Raw genomic sequence first — 26,283 nt, 5'->3', positions numbered from 1 at the left:
CAATGAGAAAGGACCAGGCAGAGGGTCCCTGTGATTTCCAGGTCAGGCTGGACTACAGAGTGAGCAGACAAGAATAAAGAGAAAGGGAAACCCAGCTAAGATGAACATGCCTTAGATCTCAGCACAAATCTCTTACACGTGCTCAATATTAAGTCCTGGTTTTGTGGACCATTTTCCGTGGGCAGCTTGGGGAAAAGAAAGAGCAAAGCCAAAAGAACTAGGAGAATGTTGGGAGCCAGGCTTGGTGGAGCATGTTGTCCCAGCACTTGAGAGGCAAAGGTGGGAGGATCTCTGTGAGTTTGAGATCAGTCTGCTCTATAATGTGAGTGCCAGATGAGGAAGGGATTCCTAGAGAGATCTTGGAGGTGGGAGGTAAGGAGAGAAATCTGTCAGTGAGTTTCTAATTATAAAACACTTAAAGGCAAAATACATGATGTACAGATGTATCAAAAACGTTAACAAGAGCAGGATACCCCTCTGTAGTATGGCGACCATAGCTCAGCCTTGCAAATCTCTTTTAAAAGAACCTAACTACTGTAGGAGACGTGGGCTGAAGTTTTGTACTTTGACTCATGGAATTACTGTATGGAAATAACTTCAAGTCATTTTGTATGACTCTTACCCCTACCTCAGAACCACAGTGCAGGACAAGGGATCTGGCAGCCTGAATTTCCCAGGTGATTAGGATTTCTAGAGGCAAGTGTTTGTGGGTACTGACAAGATGACTAAGTGGGTCCCTGTGCGTTCTGGATAGCCCTGATGTTCTCAGTTGGATGTCTTGGACCCACATGATGGATCATAAAACTGAACGCTGCAAGTGTCCTGTTGCCTCCTCATGTGCCAGGTGGTCCATAACTCACACCCATGCAAATCCAAGGACCCACCACATGCCAACCCCCACCAAATAAATGAAGGTCTTTAATTAAAAATATAAATCCAAAAACAAGGCTCTGTGGGGGAGCAGGGAGGAGGTCAATGGTCACCTCGGACCAGCACTTGATCCCATCAAGTAGGAGAAAAGGCCAGGCAATCTCCTCACCTTGCTTCTAGACTGAGAAAATAATTGGTCCGGAAAATTCTCTCCAGTTCGTCCAGCTGCCACTGGGTGAATCTATGGTAAGATCGACGTCGTGGCACCTGCCTTGGCTCAGCAGCCTGGACACTCTCGCCCTCAGCATGCTCAGGAATCGGCTCCCTCGCTTCCTGCTCATTCTTCTCACCCCCCTTGGTGCCACGATCTTCCTTGTTCCTGTCTTCCTCTACAAGGCCTGCGATGCCAGCAGCGGCAGGACTCTCTCCATTTAATTCTTCTTTTCCTCTCCCCCTTCTGACTGTGGCTCTCAATGCCGACTCAATCTGTCCTGTATCTTCCTCATTTCTTCCCTCTTCAGCTGGCAAAACCATGGTGCCTGGAGGTGGAAAAATAGAGAAAAGTCAACCTTGCCGCCTAAAGTAGGCAACAAGTCGCAGGGATGCCAGCCGCCCATGGCGACAGTCTGGTCATGCCTCCTGAGCCACCTCCATGTCTCTCAGGGAGATAGTTACATCGCCCTTCCTCCTACCTACTGACCATTCCAGCTACATACTGACCATCTCCTGTACCCTCATCCTCATATACTACCCAATTGAACAAGTACTTGATGTTTTAACACTCCATACCTTGGGTGCTCTCCATTTTAGTCTCACATCAAAGACTGATCTTGAAGCTCTGTGGTAATCCTGATGTAGTTCCGGTAGTAGGGCAGAGCGGTAACCATTGACCTGGAAGAGATTTCTTCCAGCCCGTTCCACGTCACTATGTATCCAGTTATATACGGAACGTTCTGGCTTCATGCTCATCACCTGTTGCTATGGTAAGGTAGGAGCCCAGAGGTGCTATAATGAGCACCATTAGGTGCTCACCCTGAGGTGCTCTGGGGAGAGGAGTTTGGTGCTGGGATGAGCATGGTACGTTTTCAGGGGGGGCACAAACCTCGAGGAAGTAGAGATGCAGAAATGACCTTTGAAGCTGCATCTCAGCTGACTTCTCTGACCATAGTGTATTTTCTTCCTACCGAGGGGATGGTGGTCAATTGTAGAAGCCAAGTTGTGGGGAGCAAGAAAATATCTCCCAGTAACTCTGGAGCCCTTGAGGAAAATATCTGTAGAACTACCTCTTGATCTAGTTCTCCACATTGATTCCCTGAGAGGTGGCAGAGAAAAGAAATTACATCAATGTGATTGTCTAGGAGGCCTCTTCCTTTGGGCTGTCACAGAAAGTGAACTTAGATCCTGTGGTGGTTTGAATGAGAATGACTGCCTATAGACACATATATTTGAATTCTAGGTCTCCAGTTGGTGGAAGTACTTGGGAAGGATTGGGGAGTATAGCCTTGTTATAGGAGGTGTGGCCTTGTGGGAAGAGGCATATTGTTGGGGGTGGGCTTTCAGGTTTCAAAGGCCCACACCATTCCAAATTAATACCCCTCCCCTCACTTGAGAGCATGATGGTGAAGAAGAGACAAGCTCCTCTAGGGCCATGCCTGCCTACCTGCTGCCGTGCTTCCTGCCATCATGATTGTGGATTCACACTCTGAAACTCTAAGCAGGCCACCAGTTAAATAGGAGGGTAGCTAAGACAGAGCCTGTTGTGCTTCCACGCTCTGCCTTTACAGAAGCTTGGGTAGACTTACTGGTCCTGGTGGATCAGAAGAATGATCAGAGGGTTCAACTTCACCAGGGCTCCTGGGGCAGGGGTTGGGTGTAGGTTAGTAGTACTGTCAAGTTTTGGTAAGTACTAATAAAAGCTATGAGAATTGTCATACCTGTGCTGAGCTTTGTCACATTTGTCTCGAAGATACACACACACGCACACACACACACAAACACACACTTCTAATGTCTTCTCTGAGAAAGCAGGCTTTTATATCTTGGTCTCTATTCCAGAACTGTGCGTCAAGCAGACCCTGTGTTGGTATGTGGTCAGACTCATCCCAATGCAGCTACATTTTGCCAATATGTACTGGTCACTCTTAAAATAGAAGGCCCTGCACCACTATCATGTTTCCACACTGTCCCTTGTTTGGGTAGGAATATCCTGGAGCACTGGAGTTCACCTTGAGTAATACTTACCTCACAGCTCTGATAACTACCTCACAACGAAGCCTACATGTTTGTCTTTCCTAGTTTTTCTTCCCTCTTTGCTCTAAATCCCATCATTGCTGTGTCAAGCACAGGAGAATTGTTTTTACTAGACCTAGTCTAGTCAAAACAGTAAAGACATACATTTCAGGGCTAGGGTTGTAGCTCAATTGCATTGTCCTTACCTAGCATACTTAAAGTCACATGATCTCTGAACTGCATTGTAATGCTATCCTGTGAGGAGGTAGATGCCACAGTCACTCTAGTGTACAGAGTGAGTTTGTGTTCAGAGAGGGACATATGACCGCATCTACAAATAGAAAATGACACTCTTTCTAAAAATAGACAACCATTTTTCCCATTTATGATTCTGCCATCTACAGTTATGAAGTGTGCATGGAGCCTGCCTTAATTTTTAAAATTTACTGACAAATGTTTTCACTTATTATGTAATGTCTTTGGAGAATATTCCCTGTATGTTTATAAACAATATTTATATTGCTGCTTGTGGTTAGAACATCCAGTTTATCTATTGTGCTTTTTTATAGAGAGTTTTCCTTTCCTTGGGACACTCTATTTTTATTATACATTATTAAAATAATATATTGCAATCTATATTGCTTTAGAACTGCCCATCTCTCACCTCATATTTTTATTCTATGTCATTTCTTAAAAAAATATTTTTGAGACACTGTTGTGTAGGCATCTCCAGAATCTTAATCTGTTCCTCCTGCTTCCTCCTCCTGGTTTCTGGGATAATGGCAATTGCTACCATCCCCTGTCCTTTTTGAATACTTGTTCTGGTCACATCTGGAAACATCCACCCACGGGGCTTTAAAGGTTCCTTTCACTGCCTTAAATATGCTGTTCACAGTACTTCCTGGCCCCCATGTTCAAGAGGGTGCTATGCCTTATATTTACGTGCCTGTGCACAAGGCGCTTTCTCTTTGCTGCTGTTGTCAAGAAATCCTTTTCTTTATCAGGAGCAGGAGAGTCCTGGTGTAAATATCAAGTTTAGGGTTCTTTAATGAGGTTAGGCTTTTTCCTTGGCTACTGGTGGAGGGTTTGCAGTATTTACACATTTTGCCATTATTTCTACAAGTGGTCATTTTCCCCTTCCTCCAGATGTTCTCATCTCTTGGGCATTATACTCAGGTGTTCTCACAATTTTTCTTTTTAAATTCATATTTTACTTATATTATGGGATGTATGCCATGGCACATACCCACAAACCATAGGACAACCTGTGGGAATCAGTTCTGTCTTACTGTGAGCAACCTGGGCACCAAACTCAGGACACCAAGCTTGGATGCAAGCATCTTTACCCATGGATGCATCCTGTTAACCCCTACATTTTTCTTTACCTAAGGTACTTTTGCCCACTCTACCTACCCGTCCAATCCCACACTTCCTAATACTTTCAATATTTTCATCTTCATTCCTCAGACTGAGTACTCTCAACTGCCCATGTTCAAGACTACCCTCTTCTCTTATTTCCATTCCTCAGACTGAGTACTCTCAACTGCCCATCTTCAAGACTACCCTCTTCTCTTATTTCCACTCCTCAGACTGAGTACTCTCAACTGCCCATCTTCAAGACTATGCAGTTCTCTTATTGGCTGCTCCAGTGATTTTTATTCAATGAAGTTATTTGTCTTTATTAATAATGCTGTAAGGATATATAATTTAATTCATTTATTTAATGCTAAGTGGAAGGGACCAGTGATTCCTATGTGGATATCAAAGGACAACATTCTCTCCTCCCATTATGTGGGTCCTGGTTATGGAAATCAAGTCCTTAGAACTGCTGGAAAGATATTTTATGTTCACAGCTACCTCATGAATACTTATGTTATTTTTCATTTATAGAATTTTTATTTTTATTTTTCATTTCCTGTGAATTTCTATTTGTTATCTGGAAAACAGTTTGATATCCTTTGTCAACACTTTTCCCTTGAGTTCCTCTAATTCTTTTGTTATAAATTCCATTAACTTTTTTTTACAACATTTATAGTGGAAGTATTAAAAGATTAGTGTATCAATCCAAATCCATGACTGACTTTCCTCTTTTAATTAAAAACAACTTTCACCCTATGCACGTGTCATCTGTGCGTGTGTTTACATATGTATTTTCAAGGTGGGATTCCATCTGTTCACAAGTCTGGGCAGAGGTCAACATTGAGCAACAACCTCTAGCACTTTGCATATTATTGTAAGTTTTTTAAAATTAATTTTTGGTATTTTAACGGCAAGTGTGCATGTGTGTGTTCAGGTGTCTGTGTGTGTGTGTGTGTGTGTATGTGTGCAGATGCCTACGGAGGCAGACCGTTGTGTTTCTTGGAGCTGAAGTGAAAGGTGGTTGTGAACCTCCTGGTGCAGGATGTCGACAGGAGTCTGTCTGAGACCTCTGGAAGACAAGTACATACTCTCCAGCCTCTTGATTTTTATTTATCCATCATGTGCACATATGTGTGCCTGAGTGTGGTTTGTGTACATATGGCTGTAAAATCCAGAAGAGTGTCAGATCACATGGAGCCTGAGTTACATGCCATTGTGACTGTCTGTTGTGTGTGCTGGGATTCAAGCTTAGGCCCGCTGCAAGAGCAGCATGTAATCTTACTGCAGAGACATCTCTCTAGCCAGACCTATGTTAGCCTCTTCTGGATCTCATTCTGTCTCTAAACCTTAAGCCCACAGTTAAACCTAGGCAGGATGACCAGCACCCTCTTTGGAGCATCTTTCCCTGTCTCAGAACCCAGAGTAAAATATATGCTACTGTTTTATGTCTATGTTGGGAGTCACAATCATGTCTTCCTGCTGGCTGGCAGTCACTTTCCCTACTGACCCATTTCCCAGCCCCACATTTAAAAGTGAGAAGGAGGCCTCATTTAGTGGATGCAGGGTTTTTTTGAACGAGCTGTGTGGACAACGAGGGCCACTTAATTCATAGGTCCAGTTCTCAAGTGCTGTGATTACAGGTCCTGGCCATTGTGTTCAGCACGTGTTGTTTCTACCCTCACTTCCTTATGGAAGGACTCCACTGTCTGTACCACTGCTTTCCTTCATGTTCATTTAAAATATTTAATCATATTTTTTAAATGAATGGAAGAGACAGAAATATTTGCACGGAAAGTGGAGAAGCTCTGAACTATTAGAACCGAGAAAAGTCACATCTGCCTTGTCTGATTCAATGACATTGCCTTGGTAATTTAGACAAATTCCTTAGAGGTCTCAGAAGACACTTGAAACAGATATATTGAGAACTCAGCTCTTTGTTGGAACTACAAGGGCTGAGGGACTAAGTGTGTAATAACAGCATGATGGTGGAAGCTAAACCTAAGACCTGAGACAGAATTAACTGCTGTCTCATGCCAAATATGGCCCCAAACGTTCACAGAAAAAACGAAGGCAAGGAAAATAATTGAGAGGAATGTACTTCCTACTTCATGGCTTGTGTCCTGTGAACCCTGTGGGTTGTCTCAAATGAAGTTTCTGTCCGAGTTCAGGGCTGGAGTGATTTCTTGAGAGGGGGCCAGCGTGGCATGCATCACCTGTGTTTGGAAGAGACTGCTGTTTCTCTTTGGGTCCTGCATCATCTCTCTTTTAAATTTGTATGGGATAAGAGTCATGGTGAGAACAGTAAGAGGGGGTGACAAACAAGGAACACTTGGGTCAGGGTACTGCTACTAAGGATGTTTTAAAGTGCCTGTAACACACAGGGCTTACTGACTGTGATGCACAGATGTTACCTCCTGGAAACAGATCTTCTTGTGTTTAAATGGCATTTCCCTGATATGAGACATGTATCCTAACAATCTCAGAAGAAGCACAAAATAAATATATTGAGAATTCAGCTCTTTATTGAAAATACTAGTATTGAGGAGATAACAGTGTTTAACAGGGCTTTGAATCCACAACATCATCTGGCTATGGCGTTTGAGCATGGGTGGCTCCCTGGGGCTTCTCCACAGCCTTCAGAGAGAGATGCTCCGGGATGCAGGAAGAGGACCTCTGAGCATTTACAGCCTCTTATAACTCCTGTATTTTTCTCTCCTCTTCAAAAACCATTCCTAAAGTCATTGGGAAAAGGGAATTGGGAGACAGGAGTAAACCACTAGGATTATAGTTGAAGGACTTAATAAAAACCAGAATCTACAGTATTCTTTTCCTAATTGTAGTAATCAAGTAGTGTCCAATTGAATTCAGGTTCTACTCCATACTCTGAAACCTACACCTGGCACCATTATGAAGGCCAAGAACCTGTAACTAGACAAGTCCTAGGGGGCGACCCCCTTCCTATTACTCTGACAAGTCGGCATAACATTAAACTGACAACTAATGTTGTATCATTCTATTTAGTGCAGTTCTCGGCTCTCATCAGAGAAACTACTACTTTGAGAAGTGATCGACATAGAGATCTTCTACTGAGCAAGGCATAGAAAACAGGAGATGGAAGAATTCTCATCCCAAAATAGAACATATATACCATATGTCCTCCTTCCAAGGCTCAGAGATCATATGGCAAAGAGGATGGAAAGAGGCTGTGTATGACCACAAGAAAACAGTGTTTTTCATGGTACATCAGGGTATACACACACACACACACACACATATATATTTGAGCAGCACAAATTAGTCTTGATGTATTATTAAAAATTAGAGGACACAAAGGTTTATGGGGAACAGGATAAACATGGTCAAAACCCATACAAAGGGATGAAAGAACTAACAAAACAGGCAAGTTGGGTATTTTGACTTGATATCTTCTCCATTTCCATAAGTTTCTGTTTAGCTAAATGTTAATTAGTTATGTGGATTTGACCTGTGAATTATAACCTCCCCCCTATTCAGACTGTAAGGATATAATTTATGAATATTTTTTACAAATAGTTTCAGGGATGCCCTAGCTATATCACTTTGCATAATTCATATGTCACAACCATAGTGTTACTCCCTAGAGCACTAGGATTGGCCAGGTCATTGTGGCACACATATTCAATTTAAGCACTAGGGAGGCACAGGCAGGAGGATCTCTGTGAGTTTGAGGCCAGCCTATTCTACAGAGTGAGTTTAGGACAGGGAGGGCTACACAGAGAAACTCTCACCCTCAAAAAACTCATACGCACATATATACACAAAAGTATACTAGTCTGACAATATGTTAATACTTCTTTATATATACATATATACACACATATATATATGATTTTAATGTGCATATATAAGTGCTACACATCTATACAGAATACATCTATTTTACACATAATGTGTACACACTTTCTAAGTTAAAATGCATATAATGATTTACCCACAGGATACATGTATGTGATATATATATGCACTTAGTGAAAACAAGCTTGGTACAATTCTTTGTTCCTTAAGAAGTTTGTGTCTCCAGGAAATGAGCCATTCCTGAGGAGTAGGGCTTTCTTATTCCATTTTCTACCCACAAAGACCACAAATCTCAAAGGACATTTGTTTGGTTTAGAGTGATGGTCTAGTGGTTCATGCTTGTTGGTCTTGTAGAGGACTTGAGTTTAGTTCCTAGGACCATTTGTGCTGCTTATAAATACATGTCCGTCCGGCATATACGTGAAATATATGCCCTCTCCTGGCTTCCTTGATCAGCCACACACATATGGCATGAACGTGGGACACATACACACTTGCCCAAACATATATTAAAAAACTAGAGATAAATCGTCAAAAAGTCATTTCAACCATGGTTTGGACATGTTATCAAAGGCAACACAATTCTACTGAGAGAACCAGAAGGACCTACAAATGCACCAGGTTCCAGAATGGCTGTCCTACCAAACAGCTTTGTGTGCGGACTGACCTGCACTGTGGCTTCACTCACACCCATGGAACTTGCCAGACCTTTCCTACAGTTAAAAAAAGATAAAAAGAATTATGGATATGTGAAATAAAATTCGAGAGGAATATTTTATCATTGTTTTGAATGGTTTGTCTCAATTCATATTTTCTCTGATCATCACCCTGAAAATTTTGAGGTGCTTAGAGCAAACAGTACAGGTAGCATTTGATTACCAAGTTAGTATTAATAGATGTGCAAACCCAAGCATGTCTGTAATAAGCAAGTTTTAAAGCACTAATGAAGACAGTAAAACCTTCAAAAGAAATGTTCCTAATGCATGTGACAGTGGTACAGGAGAGGCTACCACAAACAAAACAACTCAAAACAAGACAAAAACTGCAAAACAAACGCCAACAGGAAAAACAAAGTGTTCTGTCAGGATAAAAGGAAACTCCAAGGAAGAAGCTTAATGGAAAGCATCCAAAATTTTTTATTATTCACTTAAGAATGAGGTACTCCAATCGCTGGTTACCAGAAAAATGAAATATCACATTTCTTGTTTAAATTTATTTTGTAGTGTGTGCATGTGTCCCTATTGCACATGCAGATGTAAGAGGACAGCGTGAGGAAGTGATCTTCTATGTGTGTCCTCTGAATGGACCTCAGGTTCTCATAGCAAATGCCTTTACCCTGCTGAATCCTCTTCCACTATGGGTAAGTAAATATTAGAAGTCACAGCAGACAGGAAATGAGTATGAGAAAACCTCACCACACTGACCGCACAGTCCTGGATTACAAATACATTTGAAATCTGAGGCCTGAGCTTCCTACAAGTTCCAGGAAGCCATGCTACACAGTGAGATCTTGGATCAAAAATCAGAAGAGGACCTCTGAACACACCTCCTCCACCCCTGCCAGGAACAACCAACCAACCAACCAAACAGAAAACATATGGTGGTGTATGCTGTCCATCACAACACAAATGGCCTAATGGAGAAGGGCCTGGCATGGGGCTCATTACATAACTGAGATAAGTTAGAACTTGGGATCTACCGGCCAAGTACTGGGCTTACATACATGTATTGCCTGGTTCTCATTCAGCCTGCTGCTGGTATTTGTCTGTTTGCTCTTGGTTTTGATTTGTTGGCTTTATTGATTTATTTTAATAATTTAAAGATAGCCTTGCACTCTGCAGCTGAGGCTGGCCTGGTGCTCACTACTGTATCTGGATGATAAAGGTGCTAGCTAGCATGCCTGAGTTCAAAACCCAGGGTTCACAGGAGGCAAACAAGAAACAACTCCCAAAAGCTTAAAAATAAAATAAAAGGTGGACAAGAAGGGGACAGGAAGCAGGAGAAACTCTCTGGGCATAACTTCATTCCCCCATCGAACTGATGCAAGCTAGACAATGTACTCACGCCTCTGTAGTGCTGATGTAGTGACTGCACTGGAAGGTGCTCTCCAGCTCTTGTAGTTGCTGCAAGGTGAAGCTGTGTTTCCGACGGTGGCGGAATTCGGGCACCAACACTCTCACAGGATTAACAGTGGACCACGGATCTGACACGGGCTTTACATTTGCCAAATCCCCCATGTAATCAGGGACTGGCTCCTCTGGCTGCTTCTCCTTCTCCTGGGCACAGCCAGTGGCACCAAGGTCCTCTTGGTTGCTGTTATCCATGAGGCCTGCAGCACCAGCAGCAGGCCCACCTTCACTTAATTCTCCTGCTCTGTATCCTTCCGCTGCTGAGGCTCCAGACCCAGGCAGGCCCGGTCCACTCTCTCCCTCGTTTCTTCCCTCTCCAGCCAGCGAGTCCATCAGAGACTTCACACCTTAAGTGGGGAAATGGAAAAACCAGGCTTCAGGGCCTAGGCTGGTGAGGAGGTGTCATGGAGTCAGGGCAAAGCCTGTGGCGCCCAGCTCCAGTTCAGTCCTATATGGGACTCTCCTCCCCTCGTGAATATCGTCAACCCACCCTTCCCATCACTCACTGACCTTTCGCATTTTCCTCATCCTCCTCAGGTCCCACATCAAGCAGGTAATTGATGCTTTGATGCTCCATGTCTGTAAAGCCTTGGAAGTCGCTATTCACTGGTACAGCCCCCAACAATTCCGGAAGTAGAGCTTCTAACCCACCAATGGTCTGCTTCCACACCTCCAGGCCCCATCCTCTAATTTAGCATATATCCTATTATGGTAGTGTGTCCTGCCTTCTGGTTGTCCTCCTGTTGCTGGGGCTGAACTCCATGCTGCATAACTGAGGACAGTGGGAAGGTTACTGGAGCAAGAATTACTAGAAGGAAATGTAGGCTCCTCTTCGCAATTCAGGTATAGAATGGGCTTCCACTTTGCATCTTAGCTGAGTCCTCCTGCCTTGCTTAATTATCTTCCAAGGGAAGAAATGGCAGACCACATAGGGAACCCATTTGCAGGGAGTAAGAAAAGATCCCCCAGTAGCTCCAGAGGCCTTGCGGAAATGTGTGGACAATACCGCTTGGTCTATTTCTCCACATTTCGTCCCAGGTCCGCGGCAGAGACCGGATATAAAAGAATGATTCTATCTGGGAAGTTCTTCCTTAGGGCTTTCACAGAAAGTGGACTTCACGTAGTGTATCGTGCTTCCAGGTCGGCCTTTATGGGAGCCTGGGCAAAATTGAACGCTCTGCTTGCTCAGCAGACAGAGCAGAGGTCTCACCATCGCCAGGGCTACTGGAGAGGGGTTAGAATTACTCTCAGGCTTTGATAAGTGCTTGTAACAGCTGTGAGAATTGTCATACCTGTGCTGAACTTCCTCACATTTGTCTTGGACACACACACACACACACACACACACACATACATACACACACATCCTGGAACTGTCATTCAAACAAATCCTATATTGGGATGTAGTCAGATTCATCCTAAGACAGCCACATTTTCCCACGTTCTGGTCAAATATGTGTGTGTGTGAGGTTTTGTGTGTGTACATATGTATGCATATGTATGTATGTGTGTATGAATATATATATGTATATATTTAGTAGTAGTTGTTGTAATAATAGTGTATTATATTGCAAAAGTTGCTTCCCTTCCAGGCCCCACCTTCTAGAGTTCTTCACCTCATCCTCTCAAATAGAAGGCCCTGCACCACTATCACGTTTCCACACTGTCCCTTAGGGTGTTGAATATCCTGGACTCCTGGTGCTGCAGATCTCCTTGGATAAGACTCAACTCACAGCTCTGATAATACCTCTAAACAAAACCTCCATGTTTTTCTTTCCTAGTGTTTCATCCCTCTTTGCTCTAAATCCTGGCATTGCTCGTGTCAGTGTCAAGCACTGGAGAATTTATCTCTCCATTCTGGCCAAAATAGTGAAGACATCGTTTATGTGCCGGAGATGTAGCTCAGTTTGTAGAGTCCTTACCTAACATGTATAAAGCCACCCATGGTTTACCTGGAGCAATGAAGGAGCAAGCATGGAGTCTCAATGCCTCAGTGCCTGTAATGTGAGCACTTGACAGAGAGGGGCAGGCTGCTCAGCTTTAAAAAACTGTCTTTAGGTAATAAGTGTGTTTAGAAGTTTTTCTTCAATAAGGTTAGGTCTCAATAAGGTAATTTCCTGAGACATGAGTTTATGTGTCCAAAACATATATAGGGCATTCATTTCTGCTTACCAATTCTCATTCATCTACTATACTGCTATTTTTTGAGCGGCCGAATTGATTTACCTTTCGTGTATGTTTACTGTCTGAGCATTGCATTCTTGCTTATAATGCGGAAGCTCAAATACACCCTCACAATCTCTTTCCTAAAATTACCCCTGCCCTCTTCCTCTCTACTTCTGTCTTCCTATTTCATGTTTCTAAAACCTACTGAGTCTTCTTTTGCTGCCTGTGTGTATACTGATGTAAACCATTACTGGAGCATGCATAAGCTCCTCATAATGTGAACATGGAAGCAAAGTGACTCTCCTTCCCCCCAGCTGAAGTCAATGGTCACTTTTACCATTTGCATGGAAATTCCCGAGGCTTCCTCCTATTCTCAGTAGCATTTTGTCCAGCCATTTTCTGTGCAGGTCTTTTCTAAGTAGTCACCGGGCATTAATTCATATACACAGGGCCCTTGTGTGTACTCCCTGTTTAATTCAAGCTGAAATGTGTAACTGGGTGCATGTTTTCCTGCCATTTATTTTTTAAGGTTTTTTGTATATTCTAGCCACCAACACTTTGACAGAATTAAACTTGGTAAAGGATTTTCTGCCATCGTGTATGCAATCTCTGTATCACAATGATGATCTTCTCTTTGCTAGAGCTTTTTGTTTCTGAGTTCTCATTGGTCAACTGATAATTTTACTGCCCACACCACCAGGACCCAGTTGAGGAAGTCCTTTCCTTTGCTAGGATGGCGAGCCATACCGCCCATTTTATCCTGTATTGGGTTCAGATATAGGGTTTTGTGCTGAGGTCCTTGATATATTTGGCCTCAAGGCAAGCCCAGGATGCAAGGTGAGGAAGGGAGGGGTCTGAGCAGAGTGGTGTGTGTGTGTGGCATGGGCATGTGTGTGATGGAGCAGCTTGTGAGTCCTTCTGCTCTGCGAAGGTGGGCAGGTCCTCTGCAGGGCGAATTCAATCACCGGAGCGCAATGACATAGGGTAGAAGGATGTCCAGCTACTATTCAGTGTGCCTTGCACCATTGGTGACCCTAAGAAATGACAGTTCAATGTTTGATACTTAGAACCAGAGGGTGGACAGGGTAGTACGGGTCATTAGGTGTTTCTTGGAATTTTATGTGGTGTTTAGTTTTCATCAGTTACTGTTTAAGAAATTACAAGTGTGGGAGCCTATTTTAAGAATTAGAGTGTTTCTGAAATCTTGAGACCTGTATAATTTAGAAATATTCCTTTAAAAGTGTCAGCTCATCCGGGGAGAAAATTGTATTAGGAGGACAAAAACAATGTATGGGTCAATGCACACTCACTGTGACATGTGACAACCTTCTGTGATATTAAACAGCTACTGCTGGTCACTTGGTACCATCAACTTCCAGAAAGAGACCTTGATGCTCTCTATAAATGGCATTTCCTTGATTAGGGCCACACCTACCATACTAATCAAAAAGACACATGAGGAAAAGAAACTGAGAATCTATTTATTTCACATACAAGTCCTCAGGGAATAAAGATGCAATAACATGTTGGTGGAAGACAGCAGGTGTCTGCACGTGGCTCCTGGTCAAGGGTGGTACACCAGGGCTCCTGTGCCATCTTCAGAGAAAGGTAGAGTGGGACCACAGAGGGGCATCATGATTCATCCCTGACTGATTTTGTCCTCTTCTGAAGTGCTCTCTCCTCTTCTTAAACCATCTCTACCATGAGAAGGAAGAGGGATTTGCTCTGTATTATTTTCACGATTATAAATCAGAAACCACATCATGTGATATTAGTTCCCCTCTATACATTTTATTAATAGAATTTATATTAATATCATCTTGCTCAGAAGACCCTGGTGTATCACTCTCTAATTTTGTGAGGAGCTGAAGACCTGGTACAGAGTGCAGGACTTGCCTACAATGGGGAAGCCCCACTTGTGTGGCCCCTGCAGTGTAACATAGTTCCCGGACTGTGGACCAAACATTGCACACCTGGTTTCTGTCTCTACTGTAGAGCCCTCTGCAGATTCTTATCAGCACTTTCGGGCAGATCCAGCAGCATGGTCCTGAGAGTTAACATGACGGGTGTCCTTAACTGCATGGCTTCAGTAGGCACCTCTTAACAGCAGGAGGACTGGACTCTATGCTTTTCCCATGCCCACAGTGTCTGTTTAACCCAGTTTACATCAGCTTTCTGAGTGCCTGGCTCTGCCTAAGAACTAACCAATTGTGGTGTGCTGAAATTGCGCCTATAAGATTAGAATTTATGCTTACTTTTCACTCTTTTAAAAGTTTAGGATCAGGGTTAGCTACAGTAATATGATTCTTATTTAAATAATTTATATTTCATAACCCCAGTGGGATGTGTCATTGTTGGTATCATGAAGATATCAATATTCCAAAGAATTTCATATATATGTATATATGTGAGTTTGAATATCAATTTTATTAATATAACTATTATTGAATAGAGAGTATATACATATATTTGTACATTGTATTTGTAGTTTATATACAAGATACATGTACATCTGATCTATGTGTGCATTCTGTTTTCCTTTCAGAAGCTGTGCTTTGTGTTTAAATGAGCCATTTCATGTTTGGTGGGCTTTCTTATTCAATTTCGTGCTCACAAAGAACATAAGGCTCAAAAGTCATTATAAGGAGCCTGTAGGGACTAGATAAGAGCACTTGATGATGCTCTTGTAGGGGACCCAAGTTTGGTTCCTAGCCCATGCATAACCACTTGTAAATCCAGGGAATTTTATATCCTCTTCTCTCTCTGAGAACACCTGCACACATGTAGCATGCACATATAGGCAAATCTATACACGTGAATGAAAAATTATAAAAAAAGATTTTAAAAATGTCCATTTGAAACATAACAATTAAAACACCACCACCACTTTGTGCATAGGATAAAAGTATCCAAGATAAGAATCAAGTTCTAGAATGTCTGTCCTGTCAAATTGCCTTCTTCTCCTTACCTTAACTCTGGCTTCACTCACACCTATCCATCTCGCCAGATGTCTTCTGGGGGAAAAATGGCAGATATTCAGTATTGGGCATTTTGAAAGAAATGAAATGTTTTATTCATACTTCTCTAAATATTTATTCCACCCTTCATATCTGTCACACTCACCTTGAAGGTTTTTGAAGCTTAATTAAATTCCACTGGGATTTAATCACAACCGTTAGGAAACAGAGGCAGGTGGATCTCTGTGACTTCGAGGTCAGCCTGTTCTACAGAGTGAGTTCCAGGACAGCCAGGATAGTGCATCATGCTTTTGTAAAATAATGTTTTCAGATAATGTTTCACTTTGAAACTGTGATAATATCACTCTCCCACAGACTCACATGTCTGAATGCTTATTGTATTGAATAAAATCCCCAGTTGGTAGAACTGTTTCAAAGGAACTGGAACTCGAGATCTTGTTGGAGGAGAGGGTAGGCTTTGAACTTTCAAAACTCATGAGATTCTATTGTTGCCTGTGGTTGTATCTCAAGATCTTAGCTAGTGCCTGTACCTGCCTGCCTGCTGCCATGCTCCCCGATGTGAAATTCAGAAACTCTCCCAAATCTCTGTTTAATAAGGTGCCTTGGTCATGGCATCTTATGACAGCAAGAGGAACGTAACTAAGACAGTAGCCCAAACTGACAAGGAAAGCCACCCCTGTGTGGGCTTGGCGTTACTAGCACCAGGGTTACTGGAAGATTCCATTGTGCCCAGTATTGATTCTTGGTTGACAGACCATTTTTTATGGGAACGGAAAAAAAATGTAGACAAAAAACAAAAACCCCAGTAACTAAGGGAAAGGTGTCACCAGGCTCTGTGGTTTTTATGTTTAATGAAAGCCCTTGGGAGTCAAAGGCAGGCAGAGTGATCTATGAGTTCCTTTTCTTTCTTTCTTTCTTTCTTTCTTTCTTTCTTTCTTTCTTTCTTTCTTTCTTTCTTTCTTTCTTCCTTCCTTCCTTCCTTCCTTCCTTTTTTCTTTCTTTCTTTCTTTCTTTCTTTCTTTCTTTCTCTCTTTCTTTCTTTTTATTTTTTTGGTTTTTTACGACAGGGTTTCTCTGTGCAGACCTGGCTGTCCTGGAACTCACTTTGGAGACCAGGCTGGCCTTGAAATCAGAAATCTGCCTGCTTCTGCTTCTTGAGTACTGGTTTTAAATGTGTGTGCCACCACTCGAGCTGTATAAGTTCCATGCCAGCCAGCGAGATATAACACACACACACACACACATACACACATCTATACACACACACCATACACACATATATATAAATATATGTATATATACTTATATATATATATATATAAATATATATATATACACAAACACACACAAAAATATATGTAGGCACACCCTGAAGAGGTAATGCCCTCATAAGTAAAACAAACAAACAAACTTAAAGTCAAACACATGATAGACAGATTTATTAAGTTGCTCTTATTCCAAACACTCGATCTTTCACACTTTCTATAGGGCCTTGCTTATAGAGAAGACATAGCCTGAAGTTTTCTGCGGATTCATTTAAATGCTATCTGAAAATGCCTTCATCCTCTTTGTCTTAGCCAAAGTTACAATTGCTGCGATGAAACACCCTGACCAAAAGGAAGTTGGAGGGTACAGAGATTATTTGGCTCACAGTTCCATATTTTGCTAACACTAAGAACAGGAACAGAAGCAGGGCAGGAGCTTGGAGGCAGGAGCTGATGCAGAGGCCATGGAGGGATGCTGCTTGCTCCCCATGACTTGCTCAGTCTCCTTTCTTATAGAATGTAGGACTACCTGCCCTGGGGTGGCCTCACCCACAATGGGCTGGGCGGTCTCACTTCAACCAACAATCATGAAAACACCCTAAAAACTTGCCTATCACCTGGTCTTTTAAAATGTATATGTTCCTTCTTTTTATTGGCATTGATGTTTGGCCTGCAGGCATGCGTATGTGATGGTGAATGATCCTTTGGAACTGCAGTTACAGACCATTTCGATCTGCTACCTGGGTGCTGGGGTTTAAGTCTGACTCCTCAGGAAGAGCAGCTATTGCTCTTAACTGTTGAGGCCTCATCACTTACGCTGTGACGCTCATCACAGAGCCTGCTCTTATGGAAACTTGTTCTCAAGTGAGAATCCATCCTCTCTGATAGCTCTAGCTTGTGTTAAGTTGATATAAAAGTATCCAGAACAAACATTTGCACAAGTGTCCCACCTACCCCAGCACACTGCCATACCACACTACTGCAGGATGCAGGAATCTGGCAGCCTTGACTTTGGAAGTCGCTTTAATTTAGGGTAAGAGGCCAGCTGAGGAAATAGGCCAGAAGACTAAGGTGAAGAAGGTAAAGAGAAAGTAAAAGGAGAAGGTGAAGGAAAACAGACTGATGGCCTACATTTGACTCAGAGACTCACTAGGTGCAAGGAGAGAACAGCCTAACCCAAGCTGTACTCTACACCCACATTAACACACTCGCTCTGTCATAAACAAACCAACAAATACCGACAGAACGTGCAATTCTAAGCGGGTTGCAGTTGAAGGACCCGGCAGCCACCGTGGACTGCTCTGTGCTCCCAGGAAATAAGAATCTGATTACCTTTCTTCTGCACGGATGAAGTGATTCTGCTGGAAAAATCGCTCCAACTCGTGCAGCTGCCACCATTGGAAATTGTAGTGTAAGCTACTCTGGAGTACCCACACTGACTTAGGCCGCACACTAGATACCAGCACTGGAATAGGCTGCACTTTCTCTATGACCACAGCATCCTTGAGAACTTGCTCCTCTGGCAGCTTCTCCTCCTCCTGGGCAATGCCGCTGGTTCCCTGGTCCTCTTGGTTGGTGTTATCCATGAGGTCTGCATCACCAGCAGCAGGCCAACCTTCTCCACTGAATTCTTCTGCTATGTCGCCTTCCACTGCTGCGGATCCGGACCCAGGCTGGCCCCCTCCACTCTCTCCTTCATTTTTTCCCTCTCCATCCAGTGGTAAAACTGCCTGTGTCTTCCCACCTGTATGTGGGGAAATAAAACAAAACAAGACAAACAAACAAACTAAGAAAGAAACAGGCGTCAGGGCCTAGGCTGGTGCTGAGGCACTGTTAAGTCTCAGCAAAGGCTCCAGAGCTCTGCAACTATCAAATTACCTCTTCGGGACACATTCCTCCCCTCATGGATGTGCACAATCCACCATTCCCAGAGGGCACTCACCATTCCACTTTTCCTTGTCCTTGCCAAGTCCGTCATGAAGTAGGTAGGTGGTGTTTTGATGCTCCATGTCCTGAGTGCTTCCCTGCAGCTTGGCCCAGCAGATTCTGAGTCGGAGCCCTTGAGGTTGGGAAAGCCAAAAGCTGAAAGCCGAAAGCCAAAAGCCGAAAGCCGAAAGCCGAAAGCCGAAAGCCGAAAGCCGAAAGCCGAAAGCCGAATGCCGAAAGCCGAAAGCTGAAAGCCGAAAGCCGAAAGCCACAAGCCAAAAGCCGATATCCCAGCTTCACAACCAGGAAGAGATTCTCTTGTTGCCCTTGGGGGCGGTAGTGCAGGTTACCAAGTGTCCAATCATAGGTGAGCTATCCTGACTTGCTTTTGCTCTCCTGCAGCTATGGGTTGAGCCTCAGGTGCAAAACAGAACAGGTTGGTGCTGCAAGGAGCAGGATATCATTGCAGGGACCACGTGGTACTCAGGCTGGTATGGATGCACACGGGGCTACCCTCCTCGCAGTTGGATAAATTACTGTCTACATTCAACTGTGCCAGACGACTTGTATTGAAGAAGAAAAGCTCTGGAGACGATACACAAGTGTTTTTAGAATACCTCTTGTTAGTTGGGGGGTGTCATTTCACGACTTTAATCCCAGCATTCAGGGGAGAGAAGGAAGTGGTTTTCTGAGTTCCAGGCCAGTCTTGTCTACATAGTGATTTTCAGGACAGCCAGAACCAGAGTGAGACCACCTCCTCTCAAAACACAGAGTGTCTTTCCTCTAGGCCTAGTAGTTTATCCTAGCGGCCTGTTACTTGATAGAGAAGAGAAATTAAGCGGATAAGGTTATCCACGAGGTCTCTTCCTTTGAGTGTTCACAGAAAGCTCAGTTGAGTCTGCCATGTGTCCATGTTGTGCCTTTTCAGGAGCTTGGGTGTGGATGGGGGTTTATTAGTACTGGACAGACTGGTTAAAACTGTGAAGGACTGAGTACATCCCCATACCTTACTAAGGTTCCCTGCATTTCTCTTGAATGGGCCTTCCTAATGTGTTTGCTGGAAGGTCAAAGGGTCGAGAGCAGTTGCGAGTCTCTATCCAGATACTGTCAGATAAGCAGCCCCTCTGCAGGCATGTGGTCAAACTGGTCTCTAGGCAGCAAACATTTTACAACAAACTCTGGCTATTCAGAGACTAGGAATAGCTCTTAGGAACTAGCCTATCTCCAGTTGGTTGTTATTCTAGGGTGGGAATATTCTGGGGTCTTGATACCAGAGGAGGGGTTCTTCTCCACCCAAAAGACACCTCAATATTCTGGACCTTTTTTTTTTGTAAAGATTTATTTTATCATTATATCTAAGTACACTGTAGCTGTCTTCAGACACACCAGAAGAGGGCATCAGATCTTATTAAGGATGGTTTTGAGCCACCATATGGTTGCTGAGATTTGAACTCATGACCTTTGGAAGAGCAGTCAATGCTCTTACCCGCTGAGTCATCTCTCCAACCCTGGACCTTTCTTAAAACCAAACTTACACATACATGTTTCTGGCCCTGTTTGTTCTTTGTTGTGTAGCCTCAAACTATTGTGTTGTCAAGGTGCACAGAACCTGGGTATTTTTTTTTATGTATAGTTGTGGTCAATATTATAACAATATCAAATTTTTGTGTTGAAAAATACAGCTTACTACATAGAATCCTTTTCTAACATACATAATATTCTCCTTGGCTAAACCGTAACTGTCATTTCTATTTATTTCTTTTCTTTTCTTTTCTTTTTTTTTCTTTTCTTTTCTTTTCTTTTCTTTCCTTTCCTTTCCTTTTCTTTTCTTTTCTTTTCTTCGGTTTTCTTTTCTTTTTTCTCCTTTTAGATTTTGTTTATTTGTTCCTTTTTTTTTTTTTTTTTTTGGTTTTTATTTCCAGACTAGGTTTCTCTTTGTAGCCCCTGGAAGTCCTGGAACCCACTCTGTGTGTAATTTCAGGATCTTGAAGATTCTCCACACTGATTTTCAGAGTGATGACATCAGCTTGTAGCCACACCTCCAGTGCACAAGGGTTCCCTTTTCCCACATAATTGCCAGCATTTGTGCTTCACAGGTTTCCTGAGTTTAACCATTCTGGATTGGGCAAGATGGATTTAAAAGTAGTTTTCATTTGAACTTCTCTACTTTCTAAGGGTGTTGAACACTTTAGAGATTTTTTTTTTACTTTAATCATTTTTTAAATTTATTTTGAGACCTCGGTGTTCAGAACCATAACCCCTCTTTTTTTTTTTTTTTAAATTGGGTCATTTGCTCTCTTGATTTTAGTGGTCTGAGAGATTTTACTTTGTTTGAGTACACTGTAGCTGTCTTCAGACCCCCCAAAACACACACACAAGAGGGCATTGGACCCCAGTACAGATTGTTGTGAGCCACCATGTGGTGGCTGGGAATCAATACCTCTGCAAGAGCAGTCTATGCTCTTAGCCACTGAGCCATCTCTGCAACATGACATTTTATTTTCTTTGACACCTCTGTATGTGGGAATGAATCCATGATCGCTCTTGTCACTATGTCTTATTGTTAGTGTATAGAAGGGCAACTGGGTTTTGTAACTTGGTTTTGTATCCTTCCAATTCTTGTTTTTTTTTTTTAAATATATGCCGGTATTTGGCTTGCAAGCATTTTTCCCTTTAATTCCCTTTAATTTCAGAGCTGATGTCATCACTCTGAAAATCAGTGTGGAGAATCTTCAAGATCCTGAAATTACATACAGAGTGGGTTCTAGGATTTCCAGGGGCTACAGAGAGAAACCTAGTTTCTCACTGTAGCCCCTGGATTCTCAACATCATGTAAAAAGTTCAGGCAATGCAGTTGAAATAGACATCTCCAAACCCAGGGCTGATGGAGCCAGGTTTCAGGTGGAGATACAAAGATCCCGGGAGTCATGGGATGTCCTGAGATGTTCAGTGATAGAATTTGTTTCAAAACTCGGTAGGACTATTGAGAAGGGTGTTGTCACCCTAATTTCTTTCTCAGCCTGTTTATCCTTTGTGTACAGAAAGGCCATTGACTTGTTTGAGTTAATTTGGACACTTTGCCCCTTCTTAGAATTGGGAACAAAACACCCATGGAAGGAGTTACAGAGACAAAGTTTGGAGCTGTGACGAAAGGATGGACCATCTAGAGACTGCCATATCTGGGGATCCATCCCATAATCAGCTTCCAAATGCTGACACCATTGCACACACTAGCAAGATGTTGCTGAAAGGACCCAGATAGAGCTGTCTCTTGTGAAACTATGCAGGGGCCTAGCAAACACAGAAGTGTATGCTCACAGTCATCTATTGGATGGATCACAGGGCCCCCAATGGAGGAGCTAGAGAAAGTACCCAAGGAGCTAAAGGGATCTGCAATCCTATAGGTGGAACAACAATATGAACTACGGAGACCCCCCCCCCCCGGAGCTCGTGTCTCTAGCTGCATATGTATCAGAAGATGGCCAAGTCGACCATCATTGGAAAGAGAGGCCCATTGGTAATGCAAAAGTTATATGCCTCAGTACAGGGGAACAACAGGGCCAAGAAGTGGGAGTGGGTGGGTGTGGGAGTGGGGGGGGGTAGTGGGGGGGGACTTTTGGGATAGCATTGGAAATGTAAATGAAATAAATACCCAATAAAAAAAGAACATTAAAAAAAAACTCGGTAGGGAGCTCAGCTTATTTGCACATGCCTTTCATCCTAGCATGGGCACAGCAGAAGCAGTCAGATCTCTGTGAGTTTGAGGCCAGCATGGTCGACTGAGTTCCAGGATAGCCAGAGCTGTTACACAGACAAACTCTCAATTGAAAAACAAAACAAAGAAGCAAACAAAACAAAACAAAACAAAACAAAACAAAACAAAACAAAAACAGAGTGCAGTTGACAAAGACACCTGACATAGACATCTGACTTCTAGTGCACAAGCATACTTGGGCACACCACTCTAACACATGCATACATATCCCTTGTGCAATCACCATAACGAAAAACTGATGATGTAGGAAGTGAAATACTACCTCTCCAGTTTGATCTCAGTCTACAAGATTTTGAAGTGATTTTTAATTCACTGAAGTCTTTACCCAGAATTTAGTCTTTTCTGTTATTAAGGTCTGGTACATTTCTTTGAAATTTACTTGTCTGTTTCTGCATTTTTAATATTTCATTTTTCTGGCAGATTTTTCTTTTAAAATACTTTCATTAATATATTACAGAACACACACACACACACACACACACACACACACACACACACACGGGGCTTTCTTCTGCATGAATGGCTGTGCACTACTTACCTGCAGTTCCTGAGCAGTCCAGAGGAGGGTTGAGGATTCCCTGGGTCTGGAGTCACAGATGATTGTGAGCTACCATGTGCTGGGTGTGTGTTCCCTGAATTTTCTGTTCTCCTTCTGTTGGTTTGATTGTTTACTTTTCATATGATGGTGCTTGTTCTATTTTTATATATGTATACATTTGTTATGTTTTGTTGTTATCTCTTAGAAGGCTGTTCTTTCCCCAGAGACAAAACAGGATTAGACCAGGATGGAAGGGGAAGAGGGAGGTTCTGGAAGGAGTGGAGGGAAGGGTAGGGAAACTGCAATCAGGATACATTGTATGAAAAACAAAACCCTATTTTTAATAAAAAGAGGGGAAAAGAGAAAAGGGGACAAAAGTACTCTCCTATAACGTACACTAGCAAAATTTTGTGTTTTACTTATTTTTATATATACTAAAATATTATTAAAAAGATATTGTTATACATTATACTAATAATTTATATCAATATTGATATGAATATCAATATATATATAATTTTGCTATAAAAATAATGTAAATATATTAACCTTAAAATATTACTATAAAATGTAATATATAATAGAGGTAATACTAATTTAACAATATAATGTTGTCCACATTTTTATCTTATTCTGGCACAATTCTTCACACTGTGAAATTTTTTTTTACACCCTAAGTCCCAAGGGCCTCTCCTCCCACTGATGTCTCATCAGGCCATCCTCTGCCACATATGTGGCCAGTACCATGGGTCCCTCCATGTGTATTCTTTGGTAGGAGGTCCAGTCCCTTGGAAATCCAGGGGATCTGGCCAGTTAACACTGTTGTTCCCTTCATGGGGCTGTAAAGACCCTCAGCTCCTTCAGTCCCTTCTCCAACTCCTCCATCAGGGAACCCTGTGCTCAGTCCAATGATTGGTTGAGAGCACCCACCTCTGTATTTGTCAGGCTGTGGCAGAGCATCTCAGGAGGCAGCCATATCAGGCTTCCATCAGCAAGCACTTCCCAGCACCCACAGTAGTGTCTGTATTTGGTAGCTATATATGGGATGGATCCCAAGTGGTACAGACTCTGGGTGGCCTTCTTTCACTCTCTGCTCTATACTTTGTCTCCACATTTGCTCCTGTGAGTATTTTGTTCAGCCTTCTAAGAAGTAGTAAAGCATCCACAGTTTGTTCTTCCTTCTTTTTGGCCTTCATGTGGTCTGTGAATCGAATCTTGGGTATTCTGAACTTTTGGGCTAATATCCACTTCTCAGTGAGTGCATGCCATGTGTGTCCTTTTGTGACTGAATTACCTCAATCAGGATATATTCTTTTTTTATTACATATTTTCCATACACACAAACCTAAGGTAATTGATAACAAAAAATACTTTACATGCATTCATTTTACACATGAGTGTTTTGCCTGTGCATGTGAGTTTGTGAGTATTTCTGGATGGGTGGGTATCTCTACTAAGTGTGGTATAATGGTTAGGTGTGTGAGTATGTGTGAATGTGTGAGTGTGTGCATGTATATGAGTGTGCATGAAAGAGAGTTGTGGGAGTGAGTGTGTGTTGTGTTAATGTGTTTTGGGTGTTAGTGTTAGTGCATGTGTGACTTTAACAGAGTGTGTAATGTGGAGTGTGAGGGAGTGTGTGCATATGAGTGTTTACATGTTTGCTTTCATCCATGTGTGTGTGAGTGTATGTGTTTAGTGTCCTTTCCTTGGAATAAAGTGTTCTCCCTTATTTTTTTATGATCAATTTTAGTTTGAAGGGAAGAATATTTTGCTCAGATATTAGGATAGGACCATGTTCTTGTTTTCCGGTCTCATTCGCTTGGAATATTTTCCCACACAATCTTTCACTGTCCTTCAAGATAAGAAGATTTTCTTAAGCCGGGCGTGGTGGCGCACGCCTTTAATCCCAGCACTCGGGAGGCAGAGGCAGGCGGATTTCTGAGTTCGAGGCCAGCCTGGTCTACAAAGTGAGTTCCAGGACAGCCAGGGCTACACAGAGAAACCCTGTCTCGAAAAACCAAAAAAAAAAAAAAAAAAAGAAGATTTTCTTTTAGACAGCAAAAGGTAGAGTTTGTTTCTTAATTTGTTCATCCAAATTGTGTCTTTTGATTGAGTAGTTAAGGCTATACATATTTAAAGTAGTTATTGAAAGCTGTGTGTTGATTGCAGCAGTTTTATTGTTCTTCTTTGTTTTTGTGTGTATAGTCCAATTTTGTGTTTCAGTAACCATAGCTTCACATATTCACTGTATAGAGTCTATTGGTGTGCTTATTTTTCTCCTCAGTCTGACATTTTGCCTCCAGTATTCTCTGTAGAGCTGGTTTAGTGGACATGAATTCTACCTTGCTTGTAACAATATCTTACAATTTTGGTGTATAGTTTTGCTGGGTACAGTAGTCTATACTGGCAGTTGCCATCTTTTAGAACCCATAATAAATTGTGCCAGGTTCTTCAGGATATCAGAGTGTCCACTGAGGAATCTGGTGTTATTTTAATGGACTCTTTCCTCTTTATATGAGAATTCCTTTTATTCTCCTTTGGCTTTGATGCACCCTGCAGAGTTTATTTTCCAGCTCAATTTGTTGTTTCTGGGTCTTGTTTTCTAGTAAGAACTCCAGAAACGATCTATGGAAATACATCCTTTGTACATTTGTATCACAAAAGTCACTTTTGAAATTGAGGCTTTCTGCTGGCTTCTTATAAGTTATCTATGTACTCTAGGTCCTGAGAACAAACCTCATCCCATGACTCTCTCTGCTCCCTTAAGTGAAGGATACCACTCTTGCATCTCTGTGAATGATCAGCCCATATTTCCAGGATGAGGAGTGAGGGGTAAAGCATGGCAGAAGGTCTGGGGTCTGAGTTTGACAGGGTAGCTACTCATGAATTCCAGCCCCACAGAATATGGGGAGAGTGTCAGCTTCTGCATCTCTAGTGAACTCATTGGCAACTATGGCCTCTGGGAATATTTCATCTCTGAATCTTCCATGACTCGGGAAGATCCCAGGCACACAGTGCCATAGGGTGAATACAGTGATGTACACTCTGTGTTCTTGGATTGTTGTCTTATGAAACTGATTTATTTTAGTCCATGTAAACTAGTCTCTCAGGAATATTATCACCAAAGTGACTTGCTTATAGGGATTTATAATTTAGAATAGACATAATTAACACAACAAGAATTTCTCTATTGTACTGAGGTACGATGTAAAAC

General features: G+C 42.4%; 2 protein-coding genes across 2 annotated transcripts; both read right to left on the bottom strand.

The window, feature by feature from the left end:
- Nucleotides 1–7,139: 7,139 nt before the first annotated feature.
- LOC147004783 (homeobox protein HMX3-like) lies at nt 7,140–10,998 on the bottom strand. Its single transcript, XM_085838187.1, has 4 exons — nt 10,932–10,998; nt 10,357–10,768; nt 8,960–9,005; nt 7,140–7,190 (listed from the first exon to the last, which is right to left on the bottom strand). Exons 1-4 carry the CDS (start codon nt 10,996–10,998, stop codon nt 7,140–7,142), a joined length of 576 nt encoding a protein of 191 aa, XP_085694313.1.
- A 3,187-nt stretch (nt 10,999–14,185) lies between these two features.
- LOC147004782 (uncharacterized) lies at nt 14,186–18,839 on the bottom strand. The gene is made up of 4 exons (XM_085838185.1): nt 18,773–18,839; nt 18,163–18,574; nt 15,556–15,601; nt 14,186–14,284 (listed from the first exon to the last, which is right to left on the bottom strand). The coding sequence occupies exons 1-4, from the start codon at nt 18,837–18,839 to the stop codon at nt 14,186–14,188; spliced, it is 624 nt and encodes a 207-aa protein (XP_085694311.1).
- Nucleotides 18,840–26,283: the final 7,444 nt, after the last annotated feature.

Source organism: Mus caroli, unplaced genomic scaffold (assembly GCF_978045245.1).
Source record: "Mus caroli unplaced genomic scaffold, Mus_caroli_1 scaffold_5, whole genome shotgun sequence".
NCBI lineage: Eukaryota > Metazoa > Chordata > Mammalia > Rodentia > Muridae > Mus > Mus caroli.
The sequence above is the reverse complement of the archived record's forward strand: the minus strand, read 5'-3'. Positions and strand labels throughout refer to the sequence as shown.

What these genes read in the sequence shown, in the direction of transcription:
- LOC147004782 (XM_085838185.1), bottom strand. Translation starts at nt 18,839, where the DNA reads ATGGAGCATCAAAACACCACCTACCTACTTCATGACGGACTTGGCAAG. An exon ending in TTCATCCGTGCAGAAGAAAG is followed by an intron (nt 15,602 to 18,162) that starts GTAATCAGATTC and finishes TTTTTCCCCCAG; the next exon opens with AAGACATCTGGCGAGATGGA. An exon ending in TGAGTGAAGCCAGAGTTAAG is followed by an intron (nt 14,285 to 15,555) that starts GTAAGGAGAAGA and finishes TTCTCATGGTAG; the next exon opens with AGATGGTTTAAGAAGAGGAG.
- LOC147004783 (XM_085838187.1), bottom strand. Translation starts at nt 10,998, where the DNA reads ATGGAGCATCAAAGCATCAATTACCTGCTTGATGTGGGACCTGAGGAG. An exon ending in GGATGAGGAAAATGCGAAAG is followed by an intron (nt 10,769 to 10,931) that starts GTCAGTGAGTGA and finishes TCCCCACTTAAG; the next exon opens with GTGTGAAGTCTCTGATGGAC. An exon ending in TACATCAGCACTACAGAGGC is followed by an intron (nt 9,006 to 10,356) that starts GTGAGTACATTG and finishes TTTTAACTGTAG; the next exon opens with GAAAGGTCTGGCAAGTTCCA.